This window comes from Mixophyes fleayi, chromosome 6 (genome assembly GCF_038048845.1).
Source record: "Mixophyes fleayi isolate aMixFle1 chromosome 6, aMixFle1.hap1, whole genome shotgun sequence".
Taxonomy (NCBI): domain Eukaryota; kingdom Metazoa; phylum Chordata; class Amphibia; order Anura; family Limnodynastidae; genus Mixophyes; species Mixophyes fleayi.
The window spans coordinates 210,216,880-210,237,760 of NC_134407.1; the positions used below are offsets into that span (position 1 = coordinate 210,216,880).

Below are 20,881 nucleotides of genomic sequence, written 5' to 3' on the forward strand. Positions count from 1 at the left end.
CTGGTGTTACTGTATAATGTCCCATTCCCAGCAATCACCTCTCCAGTCAGCAGCTGAATGATCTTGTTGGTGAGTTCTAGAATCCTCTGGTCATTGTTTCTCTCATGTATCAGTGAGTGAGGTGGAGGTTCCATGATGGGGCTCTGAGTCCTGCTCCATCGTCCTGACACATGGGAGCTGATGCTGGATGACACATGATTACTGGACTCCTTCCTCACTACTGTGTAATCCTGTGTAATGTGAGAGACAGTAGTAAGTATCACTATACTTGAGGTTCAGTGAAAGTCCGAAACTGGTAGAAGACCTATATCTGGGTTGTTCTAGAAATGATCTATAGGAGACATGTATGTAGGTGAAGAAAATAATATCCAGTAAAGAAAATCATAAAATTACTTGTCTGATAGAAACTGTCTGAAATCCTCACTCTACTCTCTTCCTCTTCTTCCTCAACCTGACCCCTTGACTCTGTTCCCTCCAAACTTCTCCGCTCCCTCTCCTCCAATGTCTTCACCTTGCTCACCTCTTTAACCTTTCTCTCCCCACAGGTGTCTTCCCCTCCACCTTCAAACATATTCTCATCACCCCTATTCTCAAGAAACCCTTCATTGACCAATCTCCTCTCTCAAACTACCGCCCAATTTCTCTGCTGGCCTTTGCTTCTAAAGTCTGACCCCATTCTCTCTTCCTACTCTCATCTTGACCATTTCCAGTTTGGTTTCCAGCCCCACTCAACTGAAACTGCCCTTCGGTAAAGTGACAAACTACCAACTCCCTTGGTTTTTGTGAAACTGCCCTCTCCTGGTTTGCCTCCTACCCCTCTGGCAACTCCTTTAGTGTCTCTACTTCTGACTCTCCCTCCCCTTGTCACTTTATTGGTGTCTAACAAGGCAGAGCTCTTCTCTCTCTACATCACCTCTCTCAGCAAACTTTGTTGCCTTGGGAGTCAATCTTGACCCTGCCCTCAGCTTTACTCCTCATATCCAGTCCTTCATCAAGTCCTGCAGCCGCCTCCGTAACCTTACTAAAATCCACCCTTCCTCTCTCAGAAGTAGCCAAAGCTTAGACCGTTAACTTATATATTTTCTTGAGTATTGCAACCTCCTTCTCACTGGCCTTCGTGACTCACCTCCGCCCGCCCATGTTCAATCCACCTAGAATGCTGCAGCTAGGTTCATCTTCATCTCCAGTCGCTCCTCTTACACTGCTCCTCTATGTAAATCCCTTCACTGGCTCCCTATCCATTCCAGAATTCAATTCAAGCTCCTCACCCACACTTACAAAGCCCTCACCAATACATCTCCCCATACATCTGTGACCTCGTCTTCAGGTACACCACCACCTGGACACTTAACTCTTCCTCGGACATATGTCTCTCCTCACACTCCTCCAATTCTCCTGTGCTGCTCCCCCCCCCATTGTAACTCTTTACCTCCCTGAATCTACAATCCTTTAAATACTCCTTGAAAACTCACCTCTTCATGCTCACCTATCCAACCACCACTTGACCATCTTGTCCACCACCTGGTCTTCCTTTGCTCACCATCTCCAATTTATTCCAGTTGCTCCTACTGTATCTCACCTCCGCTCCTTCTAGAATGTAAGCTCTTATGGGCAGGATCCTCTCTCCCTATTGTCTCATGTCTGTCTACTGTCCATCTTCCTCATATGTCCTTGTCATGTCTTGTACTGTCCCTAGTTTTATACTCGCACTCACTTATGCTCCTTAGGTGTAACTGTTTCCATGTATCTGTGATCCTGCTCACTGTAGTTATGTGTTATCTATATTGGTACAATTGTCTGGAGCTACGGAATCGGTGGCACCATATAACTAAATAATAATAAGACTTAATAAAAAATAATAACAACAGTACATCTGGTGCTATCACTTTCTTTGTTAGCTCCATGACATCTACCCCTGGACAATACTCAATATTAATTTTCCTGAGGATTTCACGAGATAATAGCGATTTCAGTGTGACATTCCCAGATCCCCTCACCTCTCCAGTCAGCAGAGAGATGATCTCCAGGGTGAGATTAAATATCCTCTCAGTCATGTGACTCTTGTCCTTGTCCATCATGAACACTCTGGGAATGGGCAGACCTTGGCAGTGAGCTCTGTAGCGAGAAACTGATATAATTTCTTTGTTTTAAATATCCTGGTGGGATGGAATTCTGTATTGAGATAGTAGAAACTATGGTGCTATTAAATCCATTTTTCATCAATATAATCAACCCACAAAGTAACATCAGTATGAATGTTCAGATCACTCCATCAGCTCACACTACAGTTCATACATGTTGGTTCAAAGAAAAATACCATCACATTCACATAGATCACCTGCAGAATACAGAACTTTTGAACAAACTTGAAAACTAGAATATAACCAGGTATTGATAATATTACTATATACCTGTGATCTGATAAAAGTAGTCATTACATGAAGACTGACAACACTAAGCTACATTACATATGATAGGACTTCTGCAGTGTACAATGTACAATCTGTTATAGTACTTCTTCCCTGCACCCTCACCTGACTCCCCTCTGCCTGGTCTCCCAGCACTGTCACCACTACTCCTTCCCTGCACCCTCACCTGACTCCCCTCTGCCTGGTCTCCCAGCACTGTCTCCACTACTCCTTCCCTGCACTCTCACCTGACTCCCCTCTGCCTGGTCTCCCAGCACTGTCACCACTACTCCTTCCCTGCACTCTCACCTGACTCCCCTCTGCCTGGTCTCCCAGCACTGTCTCCACTACTCCTTCCCTGCACTCTCACCTGACTCCCCTCTGTCTGGTCTCCCAGCACTGTCTCCACTACTCCTTCCCTGCACTCTCACCTGACTCCCCTCTGCCTGGTCTCCCAGCACTGTCACCACTACTCCTTCCCTGCACACTCACCTGACTCCCCTCTACCTGGTCTCCCAGCACTGTCTCCACTACTCCTTCCCTGCACTCTCACCTGACTCCCCTCTGCCTGGTCTCCCAGCACTGTCTCCACTACTCCTTCCCTGCACCCTCATCTGACTCCCCTCTGCCTGGTCTCCCAGCACTGTCACCACTACTCCTTCCCTGCACTCTCACCTGACTCCCCTCTGCCTGGTCTCCCAGCACTGTCACCACTACTCCTTCCCTGCACTCTCACCTGACTCCCCTCTGCCTGGTCTCCCAGCACTGTCACCACTACTCCTTCCCTGCACTCTCACCTGACTCCCCTCTGTCTGGTCTCCCAGCCCTGTCTCCACTACTCCTTCCCAGCACTCTCACCTGACTCCCCTCTGCCTGGTCTCCCAGCACTGTCACCACTACTCCTTCCCTGCACTCTCACCTGACTCCCCTCTGCCTGGTCTCCCAGCACTGTCACCACTACTCCTTCCCTGCACTCTCACCTGACTCCCCTCTGCCTGGTCTCCCAGCACTGTCACCACTACTCCTTCCCTGCACTCTCACCTGACTCCCCTCTGCCTGGTCTCCCAGCACTGTCACCACTACTCCTTCCCAGCACTCTCACCTGACTCCCCTCTGCCTGGTCTCCCAGCACTGTCACCACTACTCCTTCCCTGCACTCTCACCTGACTCCCCTCTGCCTGGTCTCCCAGCACTGTCTCCACTACTCCTTCCCTGCACTCTCACCTGACTCCCCTCTGCCTGGTCTCCCAGCACTGTCACCACTACTCCTTCCCTGCACTCTCCCCTGACTCCCCTCTGCCTGGTCTCCCAGCACTGTCACCACTACTCCTTCCCTGCACTCTCACCTGACTCCCCTCTGCCTGGTCTCCCAGCACTGTCTCCACTACTCCTTCCCTGCACTCTCACCTGACTCCCCTCTGCCTGGTCTCCCAGCACTGTCACCTCTACTCCTTCCCTGCACTCTCACCTGACTCCCCTCTGCCTGGTCTCCCAGCACTGTCACCACTACTCCTTCTCTGCACTCTCACCTGACTCCCCTCTGCCTGGTCTCCCAGCACTGTCTCCACTACTCCTTCCCTGCACTCTCATCTGACTCCCCTCTGCCTGGTCTCCCAGCACTGTCACCACTACTCCTTCCCTGCACTCTCCCCTGACTCCCCTCTGCCTGGTCTCCCAGCACTGTCACCACTACTCCTTCCCTGCACCCTCACCTGACTCCCCTCTGCCTGGTCTCCCAGCACTGTCTCCACTACTCCTTCCCTGCACTCTCATCTGACTCCCCTCTGCCTGGCCTCCCAGCACTGTCTCCACTACTCCTTCCCTGCACTCTCACCTGACTCCCCTCTGCCTGGTCTCCCAGCACTGTCACCACTACTCCTTCCCTGCACTCTCACCTGACTCCCCTCTGCCTGGTCTCCCAGCACTGTCTCCACTACTCCTTACATCCAATGATAGTTACTATATACACAGACATTACAGTAATGTAACATACCTCTCTCTGTTATTTAAAGGTAGCAGCTAAATCCCCTTCATCTTAGGTACCCTGGCACGTCAATATGACGTCACAGGGTCATGTGATCACATTGGTCACATTGGTCACATGGTACACAGTGTAGGCGGCTGCTGGAATTCTATGGTAGTCTGTGCAGGAACTCCATCAATTTTTTCTGTTGCTGGCAGCATTCGTGTAGAAAAAGGTAAGAGGAAGAAGGGGAGCAAGTGTGTGTGATTGAAGCTGCAGGGCACAGAGGGGTATGTGTGATTGAAGCTGCAGGGCACAGGGGGTCATGTGTGATTGAAGCTGCAGGGCACAGGGGTATGTGTGATTGAAGCTGCAGGGCACAGAGGGGCATGTGTGATTGAAGCTGCAGGGCACAGGGGGGCATGTGTGATTGAAGCTGCAGGGCACAGGGGGGCATGTGTGATTGAAGCTGCAGGGCACAGGGGGGCATGTGTGATTGAAGCTGCAGGGCACAGGGGGTATGTGTGATTGAAGCTGCAGGGCACAGAGGGGTATGTGTGATTGAAGCTGCAGGGCACAAGGGGGCATGTGTGATTAAAGCTGCAGGGCACAGAGGGGTATGTGTGATTGAAGCTGCAGGGCACAGAGGGGTATGTGTGATTGAAGCTGCAGGGCACAGGGGGGTATGTGTGATTGAAGCTGCAGGGCACAGGGGGGCATGTGTGATTGAAGCTGCATGGCACAGGGGGGCATGTGTGATTGAAGCTGCAAGGCACGAGGGGGGCATGTGTGATGGAAGCTGCGGGGGGGGGGGGGGGCATATGTGATGGAAGCTGCGGGGGGGGGCATATGTGATGGAAGCTGCAGGGCATGGGGGGGGGGGCATGTGTGATGGAGGTTGCAGGGAGTCTCCTGGACAACCCGGGAGAGTGGGCAAGTATGATTAAAACATAACCTAAAGCATCCACTACAAAGCATACAAGTATAATAGTCAACTCCTATAAGCAAACCTACATGCACCAGACATAGAGAACACTAAGTAACACCAAACAAATGAGTTGGCAACTATAATTGTCTGCTGGTGAAAACAAGTTCTGTGAATAAAGAGGGGGGGGGGGGGGTGCTCTTTATATATGTCTAATGCGTGCATAGAATAATAACTGTAAATAACTTTTATCATGGGCTAATATCTACACATTATCCTTTACTTTGAGTTGACCTTTCAGTTTGCATTTCTTGTTGTTACTTCCAGTTTATGACCCTGTATCTTCAGTGTTTCTATTTCTCACTCTAAAATTATCTTGTTTTTAGATCTCTACACATCCATATGAATCGTTAATGAGTAACCACAAGAGAAATTAACTCTTAAAAGGTTGTCCCAATATTTTATCAATAAAAAATAAATGGCTAAATAAATATTTTCGGGTGACTTGGAAACAAATTCAAGACAAAATGCACATATTATACTATCCATTGTCATGTTACTTAGTACTGATACTACCATCATCAAAAACAACCTCGGTAATATAAGACAGTACAAGTCTGGCAAAGAGCTGGCTAAATCCTATTTCCTATACAGTCAATGTACCAGGTACCTACACTGGTACAGCTGGCTAAATCCCCTTCAAATTCATGACCCGGCCAGCAGGGGGCCAAAAGGTACTTTCAGTGAAGGGGATTTAGCTGGCTCACACTGAAGGCTAGATTTACTAAGCTGCGGGTTTGAAAAAGTGGGGATGTTGCCTATAGCAACCAATCCCCACTTTTTCAAACCCGCAGCTTAGTAAATCTAGCCCCGAGTGTGCTATTTCCCATGCAGTGTATGTACCAGGTACCTACGGTAAAGGGGATTTAGTCCCTCTTCCAGTGTTATATGCAGCCAGCTGAATTATCACGTCATACCAGTTGCGTAGAAGATCACGGGCAATGTAGTTTTCGGCTTTTTTCTCAGCTATTTGCCACAGATTAACACTAGATCTAAGCGTTTTACAGAGAGCTGGTTATATATAATAAAAGGACTCTGCACTGACGCGGTAGCCATTTTTTTGAAGACCAACATTGTTCTGAACATTAACACACATAAGGCAATGTCCTCTTATTAGTAAGAGAGCCAATAGCAGGATAGAAATGACAATAGTTTGGATTTACACCGTTAACAGTCGGAATCAGCTATAGTATCTCTGGTCATTTTACCAGTGTCTTTGTTCTCCACAGTATACACTTAGCATTTCTCTCCGGAATAGAAAATCTTGACTTTCTATGATGAGACAGCAACTGCTGTACTGGAAAAGTGGGGGTTATACACAACTCACAGTTCATTCTTCCTATGTAAATTAACAATAATTTCTACAGTGCGCAGTACTACTTCTGCATACGGCATGCAATGTTGCTAACTTTTGTTAATAGTTTTTACCTATTATCATGTTACACCACATCTCTGGTAAAGTGAAAGTTGTAGCAGCTGTAGTATTTATAGTTTCTATTATTTGTGTTATAGTAGTGTCAAGATTTTACTGACCCCAATTTGTCTTTTTGTCAGATATAAAATGACAGTATGGTTTCATTGTCAGTAAATTTGCAGTTGGCAACCCTGCTACTTGATGCACTTCTGTTCTGTTTGCTAGTTGTAATTATCATAATTAATTATCCCATATCTGTATGTACTAATTAACTACACCATATCTGCCTGCTCTCCCGGAATTCCCGAAAGGCTCCCGAATTTCGGGGCGTTCTCACTGACTCCCGGAAAAGTAGGCAAAACTCCAGAAATTTGGCGAAATTCATGGCAGGGGTGGGGCTTAATTTCCGTCATTAAGCTCCACCCCCACTACTTTTATAGTGGGGACGGGGCTATGGTGACGCGAAATGTCAGCATGCCCTCCTGCTACCCCATGTCTCATGACTTCTCCCCCGGATATCCCGGGGGAGAAATCTTAAAAGTGGGCATGTATGAACTACACAGTACCATTGTTCTTGTTCTATATGGCGGGTGGATGTTGGGGGAGGGGGTCATTTTGAAGGAAAAATGATAACTAAGCACAGTCAAAACCTGTTGCTATTATCTTGTGAACTCATATATCTGCCTTTGCCATCAGTTTGAGAATACATTACTGTTTGAAAGTTCTAAGAAAATTATAGATCGACTTCTGGAAGTATCCACTGGAGGGTTCAATGTCATCTCCACCCAGAGCGGTACATATATATTAGCACAGTGTATACTATGTTATCAGTTCAGCGCTTAAAAAAGAAAAATGCCCAATTCCCATCCTTGTCAGGTAAAAATTGGAAACTCGATGCTTTTTAGAAGCAGATCCCTAGTTTTGGAATTATGCGAGTTACTTGCCACTACGTTCAATACACTACAGCATATATAAATGGGTGACAATCCTGCTTACAATGTGTCTGTTCAATAAAGGCTTTTCAGTTTTAAAAATACCTTCAATCTCTTATATGGACTATCCATGGCTTTGATGTATTGGAAGATAAGTGGTTTGGGAGAACAGCCTTTTAATTAGAATAACCTAGAGACCAGAAGACAGCGCGTGACTTGTAAAGAAAGAAGGGAAAATCTTCATTCAACCCTTACCTCTGACAGCTCTTCTCTTCCTCCTTTTACTTCATTCCACCCTTACCTCTGACAGCTCTTCTCTTCCTCCTTTTACTTCATTCCACCCTTACCTCTGACAGCTCTTCTCTTCCTCCTTTTACTTCATTCCACCCTTACCTCTGACAGCTCTTCTCTTCCTCCTTTTACTTTATTCCACCCTTACCTCTGACAGCTCTTCTCTTCCTCCTTTTACTTCATTCCACTCTTACCTCTGACAGCTCTTGTCTTCCTCCTTTTACTTCATTCCACTCTTACCTCTGACAGCTCTTCTCTTCCTCCTTTTACTTCATTCCACTCTTACCTCTGACAGCTGTTCTCTTCCTTCATTCACTTCATTCCACCCTTACCTCCGACAGCTCTTCTCTTCCATCATTCACTTCATTCCACCCTTACCTCCGACAGCTCTTCTCTTCCTCCTTTTACTTCATTCCACCCTTACCTCCGACAGCTCTTCTCTTCCTCCTTTTACTTCATTCCACCCTTACCTCTGACAGCTCTTCTCTTCCATCATTCACTTCATTCCACCCTTACCTCCGACAGCTCTTCTCTTCCATCATTCACTTCATTCCACCCTTACCTCCGACAGCTCTTCTCTTCCTCCTTTTACTTCATTCCACCCTTACCTCCGACAGCTGTTCTCTTCCTTCATTCACTTTATTCCACCCTTTCCCCTAAAAACTTTTCTTTTCTCATTTTACTTCAGTATAGCCTCTCCCCTGGCAGATCTTCTCTTATTCCTTTTACTTTATTTTACCCTTATCCATGACAGTTCCTCCCTTCCTCCTTTTACTTCAGCCTATCTTCTCCCCTGACAGCTCTTCTCTTCCTCCTCTTATGTTAGTCCATCCTCTCACCTGACTGCTCTTCTTTTCCTTCATAGCATCCTCTCTCCTCACTGTTCTACTCTTCTTTCTTTTATTTAAGGCCACCTCCTCCACAGAGATACCATATTTGACTATTTTTTGCCTGAAATCCTCCCTATTGCTGCCCATTGATCTAGAGAGGATGCTTTCATGACTTTTCACACTGCTGACAAGAACAACCTGTCCTGACGAGGCCGAAGCAGACTGAATGGATCTGTCTATATCAGCAGAAACCGTGATAAAATAACTACATGTTTTGGCATTATTAATATATTGTTTTACTTACTTTTTAAGTTCTCTTTATCCCTTGGAAGGCATCTTACATTGTAGTCTAGATATAATTCCATCCAACAGGGCAATGGATTTAGGTCTCAAACAGTCTGTGTTTTTATTTAAGAATTACAGGAAGTTTTATTTCTTCATGTCAATATGCGTGTGTGTATATATGTTATGTGAAGGGGTGTCTTTTTTTTAAATTATTTTAGCAGGCCTGGCCAACCTGTGGCTCTCCAGGTGTTGTAAAACAACTAGCCCCAGAATGCTTTGCCAGTAAATTGACAACCAATAGCTGGCAGGGTATGCTGGGACTTGTAGTTTTACAACTCCTGGAGAGCTACAGGTTGGCCAGGGCTGTTTGATGGCAATATTTTTATACATTTATTTGTAGATTAAAACTCTTTATTAATAGGCATCAGAGATCTTCATAAGATTAGTTCCTCTCGCCAGGACCAGAGCCCACTCTAAGAGACTTCAGGATGGACAAGGATGAAAGTCATGTGACTAAGATGATATTAAATCTCACCCTGGAGATCATCTACCTTCTGACTGGAGAGGTGAGGGGTTCTCTGTGACCGCATCATGTAAAAATAATTTTTTGGTCTGTGATTTGGTGTAGTAATCTTAATTGATCAAGATGGGACTAACGCCCTAAAGCATTTTGTACAAACACATTCTATTTTAGTTTCTCTCCGATGTTTTAAAATGTTTGTTAGCAATGTAGAATGTATTTCTTAACACATATGTACTACTTTATATGGATTTGTTACTTATGCTTTTATACTTCATCATCATTTATTTATATAGCACCACAAATTCCATAGCGCTGTACAGAGAATATTTGTCATTCACGTCAGTCCCTGCCCCATTGGTGCTTACAGTCTAAATTCACTAACACGCACACACAGACTAGAGTTACATTTGTCAGCAGTCAATTAACCTACTTATGACTCCACCCTGTGAGACAGAGATGCTAACGACTAAGACACTTCTGTACTTGTTATAAAAATGATTTTTTTTTTTTAGTAAATGGGAAAATGTGTTTGTTTGTTTTTTTAAATAATTTCATTTCCCTACGATACTAAGCAAATTCTGATGAATTCAAACCCAACATTTCCTCCTATTGCCATGACAATTACTATGTCATTTTCAAAAAAGAGGGACCTACAGAGAATTGATATTTAGTTTATTCGTATGTAGGATTACACAGTTGTGAAGAAAGCATTTTCTGAGCGCGTGACAGCTAGCAGCAGCCGCCCCCGTATGTCAGGGAGACTGAGCAGGACCCAGAACCCCACCACGGAACCTCCACCTCACTCACTGATACTTGAGAGAAACAATGACCAGAGGATTCTAGAACTCACCAACAAGATCATTCAGCTGCTGACTGGAGAGGTGACTGCTGGGAATGGGACATTATACAGTAACACCAGGGGATGTGTCTGGGTGATGACTGTATCATTGTGTGTGTCAGGTTCCTATAAGGTGTCAGGATGTCGCTGTCTATTTCTCCATGGAGGAGTGGGAGTATTTAGAGGGACACAAGGATCTGTACAAGGACGTCATGATGGAGAATCACCGGCCCCTCACATCACTGGGTAAGAGACCTAATGAGATACACATCCTCCGATACATCCTTAATAAATAATGTATTAAGTCCTTGTTTTTCCTACAGACGGATCCACTAATATAAATACACCAGAGAGATGTCCCAGTCCTCTTCATTCACTGGATGGTACAGAGGAGGGTCACGATGTATCGCAGGATTATGAAGTAAGTAGAAAACTACATTTTGATGAATAAACATCATTGGTCTCTATTAGTCATCTACTGTGTTAACCCTGTTGTAGGTGGATACAGGTCTGTACTGGTTTGTGGTGCTTTCCCATCAAGTAACCTGCAGCATTATCTGTTATCTGGTGGAAAATGTACCTAATTTGCGCAGACCTGCATCCATTGATAGCGGTTCAGTAAATCACATTAACAAAGCGCTCGTGTGCATGAGTCTAAAGACAAAGTGTCTGGAAATGTGGAAGTGTGTATGTAGGGCGGAGTCCTGAATGGCACATTGGATGTCGGTCCCTGCCCTCACCTTCCCACATTATTAAATGTATCAATCTTCTGTCTCTCTACCTTTTTAACATTACTCTATGGGTAGTTTCTCATGAGCAAAATTGATTGCTGCTGGCAGAATGTTTAATGTATAAAGATGACTGTAGTACTGTGTATGTGTTGGAGCTGGTATCTGTACTGTAGTGTGCAGTGCATTCTAATTAACATGACTACAGCTCCCTGCATCCTTCTACTGGCTTTCTACAGTAGTTTGTTTTCTTGTGTGGTGTTGGTCTTCTACCAGAAGTGCAGACTTTCTTTCAGTGAGTGATGCATGTGCAGCCTCCCTACATCCCCCCCCCCAGGTAGCTCCTCAAGATCTTAACCTGGTGCTGACAGCCTTACAGCACTCTCCTTTCAAACCACTGGATTCTGTGGAGTTAAAGTTCCTTATCTGGATGGCTACCGTCCTCTTGGGTATCTCAACAGGTAGGAGGGTTTCAGAACTATGGGCCCTGTCATGTAAGTCACCTTTCCTTGTCTTCCATGAACATCGGGCTGTCCTTCAGACTAAGCCGTCTTTTTAGCCTAGGGTGATTTCCAAGTTCCATCTGAATCAGGATATCATGATTCCAGCCTTAGGTCGTGGCAGATCTCCAGATGAAGAGTACTCTTAACCTAGGTCCATAGGACCTGTTAAGTGCACAGGACGGATGACCTCTTCATCCTCTATAATGCATACAAGTGAGGCTGGCCAGACACTGAGCAGACCAGTACCAGGGAAACTGCTTCCATAATTTGCCAGGCTTACGTTATGGCAGCCAAGCCTGACCCCGAACATGTGACTGCGCATTCTTCCAGGTCTGTGGGTGCTTCCTGGACAACCATCAGGTCTTCTGTACACATTTTCACTAAATTCTACCGATGCAACATATTTGCTTCCAAAGATGCAAGCTTTGGACGGAAGGTGCTGCAAATATAAATACCCTCCCTTGGGAACAGCTTTGGGGCATCTCTAGCTCTTTCAGTGTCCCTCATGGAATTTTTGTACTTGCGTTAATTCCCTTTCTTTGAGTCTAATATGGGACACTGGATGCCCTCCGTTTAGACTCTTGGTTTTTTTTTCTTCCAAAGTTCTCCATTTCATGGTGTTTGTTTTTTGTTTTGTTTTTTTGTTTTTATTCCTATTTTTCTTTGCGAGTGTTGTTCTCTAGTCTCCCTCCAGGTTCTGTACTCTCTTTCTGTTCTCCAGGCTTTGTTGAAATAATACTGATGTTTCAGGCAGGCTTCCAGTGTATAGAGGAGAAGGAGCTTGAGTTTTGGAGATAATTTTTAAAGTGCCCAAACTTGTGTCATCACACTCTATACCCCAGTGTTTCCAGTTTCCCCATTTGAGTCATGCTGAACCTATCTCTCCATCTTCGGTTCTTCATTGCCTGCCTGTTACTCTGTATATAGAGAGGAAGAGGTGTACCATGGTGTCATATGACAGCTATGACATTTCTAAACAAGCTGTTGTTGGTACTTTGTTTACTGGTCCTTTAAATTATGTAGTATTAAAAATGTATTATTATTTCATGTACTGTTTAGGATGGTGAACTGAATATTGTTTTGGTTGACATTGACCCAGAGACTGATGAAGTACAGACAAATGTTAAAATTAAGGAGGAGGAAATTCCTGTAGATATCAGCACAGGTAAGTAATAAACACTAAATACAGAAAAGAGTCACATATTCTCCTACACTACAATGATCTACCTCTCAATCTACACCCTCCTCTGTCACTACAAACCGATTAGGAAAAAGTTTATGCCTATTGGGGGAGTCGGGAACCATCAGCCCTGATTAGACTATTGGACTCCTGTTCTCACTGTGTTACGAGACAAGAGTCTCCTTCACACACTCTCTGGTGTTTCTCATACATCAGGAGACATCAGCCCCTATTAGGCTCCTGTTCTCCTCCTCACATCATGTCACTGTGTGTTACCAGACAAGAGATCTGACCAGTCTCCTCCACACACTCTCTGGTGTTTCTCATACATCAGTAGACATCAGCCCCTATTAGACTCCTGTTCTCCTCCTCACATCATATCACTGTGTGTTACCAGACATGAGATCTGACCAGTCTCCTCCACACACTCTCTGGTGTTTCTCATACATCAGCCCCTATTAGACCCCTGTTCTCCTCCTCACATCATGTCACTGTGTGTTACCAGACAAGAGATCTGACCAGTCTCCTCCCACACACTCTGTGGTGTATCTCATACATCAGGAGACATCAGCCCCTATTAGACCCCTGTTCTCCTCCTCACATCATATCACTGTGTTACCAGACAAGAGATCTGACCAGTCTCCTCCACACACTCTGTGGTGTTTCTCATACATCAGGAGCCATCAGCCCCTATTAGACCCCTGTTCTCCTCCTCACATCATATCACTGTGTTACCAGACAAGAGATCTGACCAGTCTCCTCCACACACTCTGTGGTGTTTCTCATACATCAGGAGCCATCAGCCCCTATTAGACCCCTGATCTCCTCCTCACATCATATCACTGTGTGTTACCAGACAAGAGATCTGACCAGTCTCCTCCACACACTCTGTGGTGTTTCTCATACATCAGGAGCCATCAGCCCCTATTAGACCCCTGATCTCCTCCTCACATCATGTCACTGTGTGTTACCAGACAAGAGATCTGACCAGTCTCCTCCACACACTCTGTGGTGTATCTCATACATCAGGAGACATCAGCCCCTATTAGACTCCTGTTCTCCTCCTCACATCATATCACTGTGTGTTACCAGACAAGAGATCTGACCAGTCTCCTCCACACACTCTCTGGTGTTTCTCATACATCAGGAGTCATCAGCTCCTATTAGACTCCTGTTCTCCTCCTCACATCATGTCACTGTGTGTTACCAGACAAGAGATCTGACCAGTCTCCTCCACACACTCTGTGGTGTTTCTCATACATCAGGAGCCATCAGCCCCTATTAGACTCCTGTTCTCCTCCTCACATCATGTCACTGTGTGTTACCAGACAAGAGATCTGACCAGTCTCCTCCACACACTCTCTGGTGTTTCTCATACATCAGGAGACATCAGCCCCTATTAGACTCCTGTTCTCCTCCTCACATCATATCACTGTGTGTTACCAGACAAGAGATCTGACCAGTCTCCTCCACACACTCTGTGGTGTTTCTCATACATCAGGAGCCATCAGCCCCTATTAGACTCCTGTTCTCCTCCTCACATCATGTCACTGTGTGTTACCAGACAAGAGATCTGACCAGTCTCCTCCACACACTCTCTGGTGTTTCTCATACATCAGGAGACATCAGCCCCTATTAGACTCCTGTTCTCCTCCTCACATCATATCACTGTGTGTTACCAGACAAGAGATCTGACCAGTCTCCTCCACACACTCTCTGGTGTTTCTCATACATCAGGAGCCATCAGCTCCTATTAGACTCCTGTTCTCCTCCTCACATCATGTCACTGTGTGTTACCAGACAAGAGATCTGACCAGTCTCCTCCACACACTCTCTGGTGTTTCTCATACATCAGGAGACATCAGCTCCTATTAGACTCCTGTTCTCCTCCTCACATCATATCACTGTGTGTTACCAGACAAGAGATCTGACCAGTCTCCTCCACACACTCTCTAGTGTTTCTCATACATCAGGAGCCATCAGCTCCTATTAGACTCCTGTTCTCCTCCTCACATCATATCACTGTGTGTTACCAGACAAGAGATCTGACCAGTCTCCTCCACACACTCTCTAGTGTTTCTCATACATCAGGAGCCATCAGCTCCTATTAGACTCCTGTTCTCCTCCTCACATCATGTCACTGTGTGTTACCAGACAAGAGATCTGACCAGTCTCCTCCACACACTCTCTAGTGTTTCTCATACATCAGGAGCCATCAGCTCCTATTAGACTCCTGTTCTCCTCCTCACATCATATCACTGTGTGTTACCAGACAAGAGATCTGACCAGTCTCCTCCATACACTCTCTGGTGTTTCTCATACATCAGGAGACATCAGCCCCTATTAGACTCCTGTTCTCCTCCTCACATCATGTCACTGTGTGTTACCAGACAAGAGATCTGACCAGTCTCCTCCACACACTCTCTGGTGTTTCTCATACATCAGGAGACATCAGCCCCTATTAGACTCCTGTTCTCCTCCTCACATCATATCACTGTGTGTTACCAGACAAGAGATCTGACCAGTCTCCTCCACACACTCTCTGGTGTTTCTCATACATCAGGAGACATCAGCCCCTATTAGACTCCTGTTCTCCTCCTCACATCATGTCACTGTGTGTTACCAGACAAGAGATCTGACCAGTCTCCCCCTCTCACTACACACTCTCTGGTGTTTCTCATACATCAGGAGCCATCAGCCCCTATTAGACCCCTGTTCTCCTCCTCACATCATGTCACTGTGTGTTACCAGACAAGAGATCTGACCAGTCTCCTCCACATACTCTCTGGTGTTTCTCATACATCAGGAGACATCAGCCCCTATTAGACTCCTGTTCTCCTCCTCACATCATGTCACTGTGTTACCAGACAAGAGATCTGACCAGTCTCCTCCACACACTCTCTGGTGTTTCTCATACATCAGGAGACATCAGCCCCTATTAGACCCCTGTTCTCCTCCTCACATCATATCACTGTGTATTACCAGACAAGAGATCTGACCAGTCTCCTCCACACACTCTCTGGTGTATCTCATACATCAGGAGACATCAGCCCCTATTAGACTCCTGTTCTCCTCCTCACATCATGTCACTGTGTGTTACCAGACAAGAGATCTGACCAGTCTCCCCCTCTCACTACACACTCTGGTCTTATTTCGATCTGTCTTTCTATTCACAGACCCCAGACACACATAAGTGACTCAGTCATTGACCACTGGTAGGAGACATAATATGACATTACTCATGATCCTCCCTGAATGCAAACAGAAATACTGCTGTGTATGCTATGCTTGGTACTGATTGTTATCCTGATTTGGCTTCATACTAACACTGCAACTGTCTACAAAATTACTTTTTAAATGTATCATAAATTCATCATCTTGATATAAATATTTTTCAACATTCTAGTTCCTATTTGTATGTTTTATTTTATTGCTTTTCTGTTTAATTGCATATGCACAACTTACTCAAGTTATTGAATATTTCGGCCTTTAAATGCAATCTTCATTGAAAAACATGGATCTGGTGCAGACTTTCAAATATGCAGTTATTTAATTTCCCACAGGTGGACACAACAACAGGAATACCTCGAAGGAGCATCCTATTTCATCTCCAGTTTGTGAAATGAAAGCTAAAAACATCACACAAGATTCTAAAGGAGAAAAACCTATAACCCCAAATATACCTGCAGTGCTTCACAGTGCAGCTTCCTTTAAACATGGGGGACATTTATCAGATATTATTAAGTATAATGCCGCTAATAGAGGTGACGAAAAATTTGCATGTTCGGTGTGTGGGAAATGTTTTAGCAAGAAAGACAAATTTGTTATACATTTGAGAATTCACACAGGAGAGAAGCCATTTTCATGTTCTGAATGTGGGAAGTCTTTTGCACAGAAAGCAAATCTTATAGCACACCAGAAAATCCACAAAGGTGAGAAACCATTTTCATGTTCTGAATGCGGAAAATATTTTACATGTAAATCAACACTTGTTAAACATTTGAGAATTCACACAGGTGAGAAGCCATTTTCATGTTCTGATTGTGGGAAATGTTTTACGTATAAATCACATCTCCTTGAACATCAGAGAATTCACACAGGTGAAAAGCCATTTACATGTTCAGAGTGTGGAAAGTGTTTTAGACATAAATCGCATGTTATTGGTCACCAGAGGGTTCACACTGGAGAAAAGCCATTTCGATGTTCTAAGTGTGGAAAATGTTTTACGCAGGAATCAAGTCTCGTTCATCACCAGAGGATCCACACGGGAGAAAAACCTTTTACCTGTCCTGAATGTGGGAGATGTTTCACTTATAAATCAACTCTTGTTAAACATCAGATAATTCACTCGGGTGAAAAGCCTTTTTCATGTTCTGACTGTGGTAAATGTTTTACACAGAAATCAATGCTCGTGGAACATCAGAAAAATCATACAGGAGAGAGGCCTTTTACATGTTCCGTGTGTGGGAAAGCTTTCACTCGCAAATCAAATATGATAAAACATCAGATAACTCATACAGGTGAGAAGCCCTTTACCTGTTCTGATTGTGGGAACTGTTTTACACAGAAAGCAAGTCTTGTTAAGCATCAGAAAATTCACTCACAAGTACATCATTGAAAAACCGTTGCTATATTTGTATGTGCAAAGTATTTCTACACCCCATCCACAAACGGACATTTCATCGATCTCTCTATTTCCTTCTGACAGAAATGTTTTAGCTAGTACCTTGCAAGCTATTTTTAGAGATTTTAAGCCAAGTTTGTGAAAGTTTGTTTATTTTTATTGTAAAAACTATTTTTTTTATGCCCAATTAGCATAAAGCAAAAATTGGTAGATGATTTTGAGCTTGATGGTTTTCTATGTGAACTGTTGCTAATCCAGACTGAAAGGATCATTTTAGATAATTATTTCAACATAGATTGACCTACCTTTTCAGTACAAGAAAAATAACATGAAAAGAATGTCAGTAAATTTGTGAGGGAAATATTTGGTTGAATAACGTCTACTGGTGTGTTTTCAATCATGACTATAGAGTTAATTATATAACAATGAGAGGGAAAGGAAAATAAATGAAGATTACATTAGCTACAAAGCTTTTAGAATTGAACCATTATTTCCACTACTTTTTAAAGTACAGCTTATTATCTTGTTGTTTTTTTTTAACTATTTAATGTTACCTATGAACATCGAACTTAGAAGGTGAACTAGTTTACATGGTCCATAACTTTAACCAGTTTGGTAGTTCGTTACATTTACAAAAAATGTACAGCTGTTGGTACATATTGCTTTAAATATATATTTAAAGGAATTGTAACCTATGACTTATCATTGATTGTGCCTAGCACAAGGGAATGTATATGCTTGACATAGTTTTATATTCTCATCTGTATAGGCTGTGCGTAAACTCAAAAGAAGACAAATGGGAAATAATAAAAACGTTACTGTCATTTTAATTTTTATTGTATTTGTTTATTGATGAATTAACTTCGTTGTACCTTGGCACAGTGGTTAGCATTGCTGCCTCACAGCTCTGGGGCCATGAGTTCGATTACGACCAGGAACCTTTCTGTGTGGAGTTTGTATGTTCTCCCAGTGTTTGCGTGGGTTTCCTCCGGGTGCTCCGGTTATTTCCCACAGTCCAAAAACATACTGGTAGGTTAATTGGCTGCTGACCAAAAATGGAAGTGTGTGTGTGTTAGAATATTTCGACTGTAACTGTTTTAATTTATAGACTTTAAGCAGTACAACTAAAGTGTGTTAATTTTACTTTACAAACCCCTACTTCCTCCATAGAGTGCTTAATAAGATCCTGTCTCTGAAAAAAAATAAACAATACAATCCAAGTCCTTAGAAAAGCAAATGTTTTGGGTTACTGTCCCAAACAAAGGAAGAAACCTAAATCGGTTAACTTGCCAAAGTAAAGAACAGGTACAATAAGGAATAAAACCACAGTTTTAAAAACATATATATGACTTGACACATACATCTCTTGATACAATTAGAGGAGAGGACTAGACTTTTAGATGCAGTGTAAATCCTTAACCATACAAAAACTGAAATTAATCAAAATATGCAGGGGGATGCAGGACAGCTTAGCCAAAGATAAGAGACTGCAAATTTCAGTACCCAACTAAGGGGGTCTTCAGAAGACACCAAAATCCGTCCCAGCTGACAGCATCCATGTTTCCCCTTTCTATATCCTGAATTTTCCATACCTTGTGAAGAATATCCCTCACCAGCACGTTACTAAGGTGGACCTTCTAACAGATCGAAACCTGACACTGCATTCCATGTGAAGTATCTAACAACTACATGAACTAGGAAAAGGGTGCTCAACTCAAAAACCCCACACCTCTTAGGTGCTTAGTAAACTCACTCAGGCTAACTAAGCCCTGAAAAGCATGGCATAGCCAAGGCACTCGAGACTCACCGACGGAAGGCGCCCATGAGCAAGAATTGTCCATTGTCTCCACCTCCCCTTGACACTTTTTGAGCACAAAGCAGATTGTATCTCACAGTAGGACTGCAATGTACTTATATTATTTTATACTTATTTAGTTGTGTGAAGGTGTAGATTGTTCTTTGTATACAAGAAGACAGCCTCATAGAGGCGTGCTGGGAAAGTGTATTAGTTGTATGAGAATTGTGTGTGAGAGATTGAGTGTGTCGGTGTGTATGAGATGTATACTGTAAATGAGTCAAAAATATAGTACCACTATTTCTTTATGCATGTGTCCCAATATTCAGGACAGTCACCATTTTTGTACCCCAAAAAAGGGCATGACCTATTGTCTTTGGAAAATTGTTGGTGTGTTTGGACAGCTCTCGCACAAACCTGTATCCATACTATTGTCTACCCAAATGGTGGGAGGTATGGGGATGTGACATCGGACAGAGGACGTGGCCACATCAAGATGGGAGCATGGCCACACCTGGGGGTTCTGTTCTTTCCTCCTCTCCAAACCCCCTCATTGCAAAGAGGTGAGAAGACCCTGCTCCCAAGCTGACAGTATGGGAATTAGCGTTCTCTCTGGGTTTTTATCTATGTACTATCTTGTATGGATTTATGTGTTTATGATTTAGAGATATTAATACTTTGATTACACTAATTATTTGAAAGCAAGCCCATATTAATTTGATTTGATTCGGTTAGATTTTTTTTCCCTCCTATAGATTATTTCATTTTGTTTTAGTGCTGTGAATCTTTTGTATATTGTTTAATGGAATGGCATCACAGCTTATTATCATTCATCTTTAGGGCCGTTTTGAGGTAGTTTTGTTTTATATTGTATATCTGCTGGGTACAGGCGACACTCCATTCTTATTGTTGTTATTCTTTCAATGGGTCCCTATTGAATGGTTCTCTTATACTCAAAGTATGGGTCACCACCCCAACCCCACTGGGATGTAGTCAGAATGCCGAAACCAAAAAGTTGACAGAATGTCGACAGTTAAAAGGTTGACGTTCAGATTGTCTACATGTTAATTAGGTCAATAGGGTTAAAATGTCAACAAAGCATTAATGCTTGTCCCCCGACAAATATTATTATCGTCGATTTGTAAGTCGCCACAGTGCTCCGCAGCGCCGTACAGTAGGGAAAACAGGACATACAAGGTAGACAAAATAAACGCAGATATGTAAAGAAAGGTTATGGAGGACCCTGCTCATTAGAGAGCTTAAATTCTAAGTGGAAGAGGGCACAGCTGAAACAAGAGGAATAAATGTGTTTCAGAGTAGAGATTGGGAGAGTTGTGAGGGTGTGTTAGTGTAACAGAATGTGCCGCCTATGCCACCCTGTCTGTTGTTGCTGGGAACCGGCTGAGCTTACTTTGCCATTGTTACCTTTCTTTATCCCAATTGCGCCCCCGCCGTAGTAGGAGGGGCTTACAATGCTGCCACCAATGGACTCCTTAACGGCATCCAGAACCGCGTTCCTTCTGGAAAATCTGACAATCGGCTTCACTAGCAAAATCAGGGACAAAAAGCGTGGGTCAGCACA

General features: G+C 43.8%; 2 protein-coding genes across 4 annotated transcripts in view; one reads left to right on the plus strand and one right to left on the minus strand.

Annotated features, from left to right (window-relative positions):
* Positions 1 to 4,489, minus strand: part of LOC142159835 (uncharacterized) — a 41,992-nt gene extending 37,503 nt beyond the window's left edge. Inside the window, exons 1-3 of one of the 3 annotated variants that reach the window (XR_012693004.1) lie at positions 4,402 to 4,489; positions 1,998 to 2,115; positions 43 to 230 (exon numbers count right to left, since the gene is read on the minus strand). The gene's annotated coding sequence lies outside the window, so the exon portion shown is untranslated. Of the gene's footprint in view, positions 1 to 42; positions 231 to 1,997; positions 2,129 to 4,401 lie in introns of those variants that run through there. The other 2 variants (XR_012693003.1, XM_075214622.1) reach the window with 2 other exon arrangements.
* LOC142159870 (uncharacterized) lies at positions 4,472 to 17,973 on the plus strand. The gene is made up of 7 exons (XM_075214707.1): positions 4,472 to 4,606; positions 9,530 to 9,674; positions 10,318 to 10,512; positions 10,592 to 10,715; positions 10,793 to 10,890; positions 12,760 to 12,865; positions 16,444 to 17,973. The coding sequence occupies exons 2-7, from the start codon at positions 9,597 to 9,599 to the stop codon at positions 17,496 to 17,498; spliced, it is 1,656 nt and encodes a 551-aa protein (XP_075070808.1). The 5' UTR covers positions 4,472 to 4,606; positions 9,530 to 9,596; the 3' UTR covers positions 17,499 to 17,973.
* The last annotated feature ends 2,908 nt before the right edge of the window (positions 17,974 to 20,881 follow it).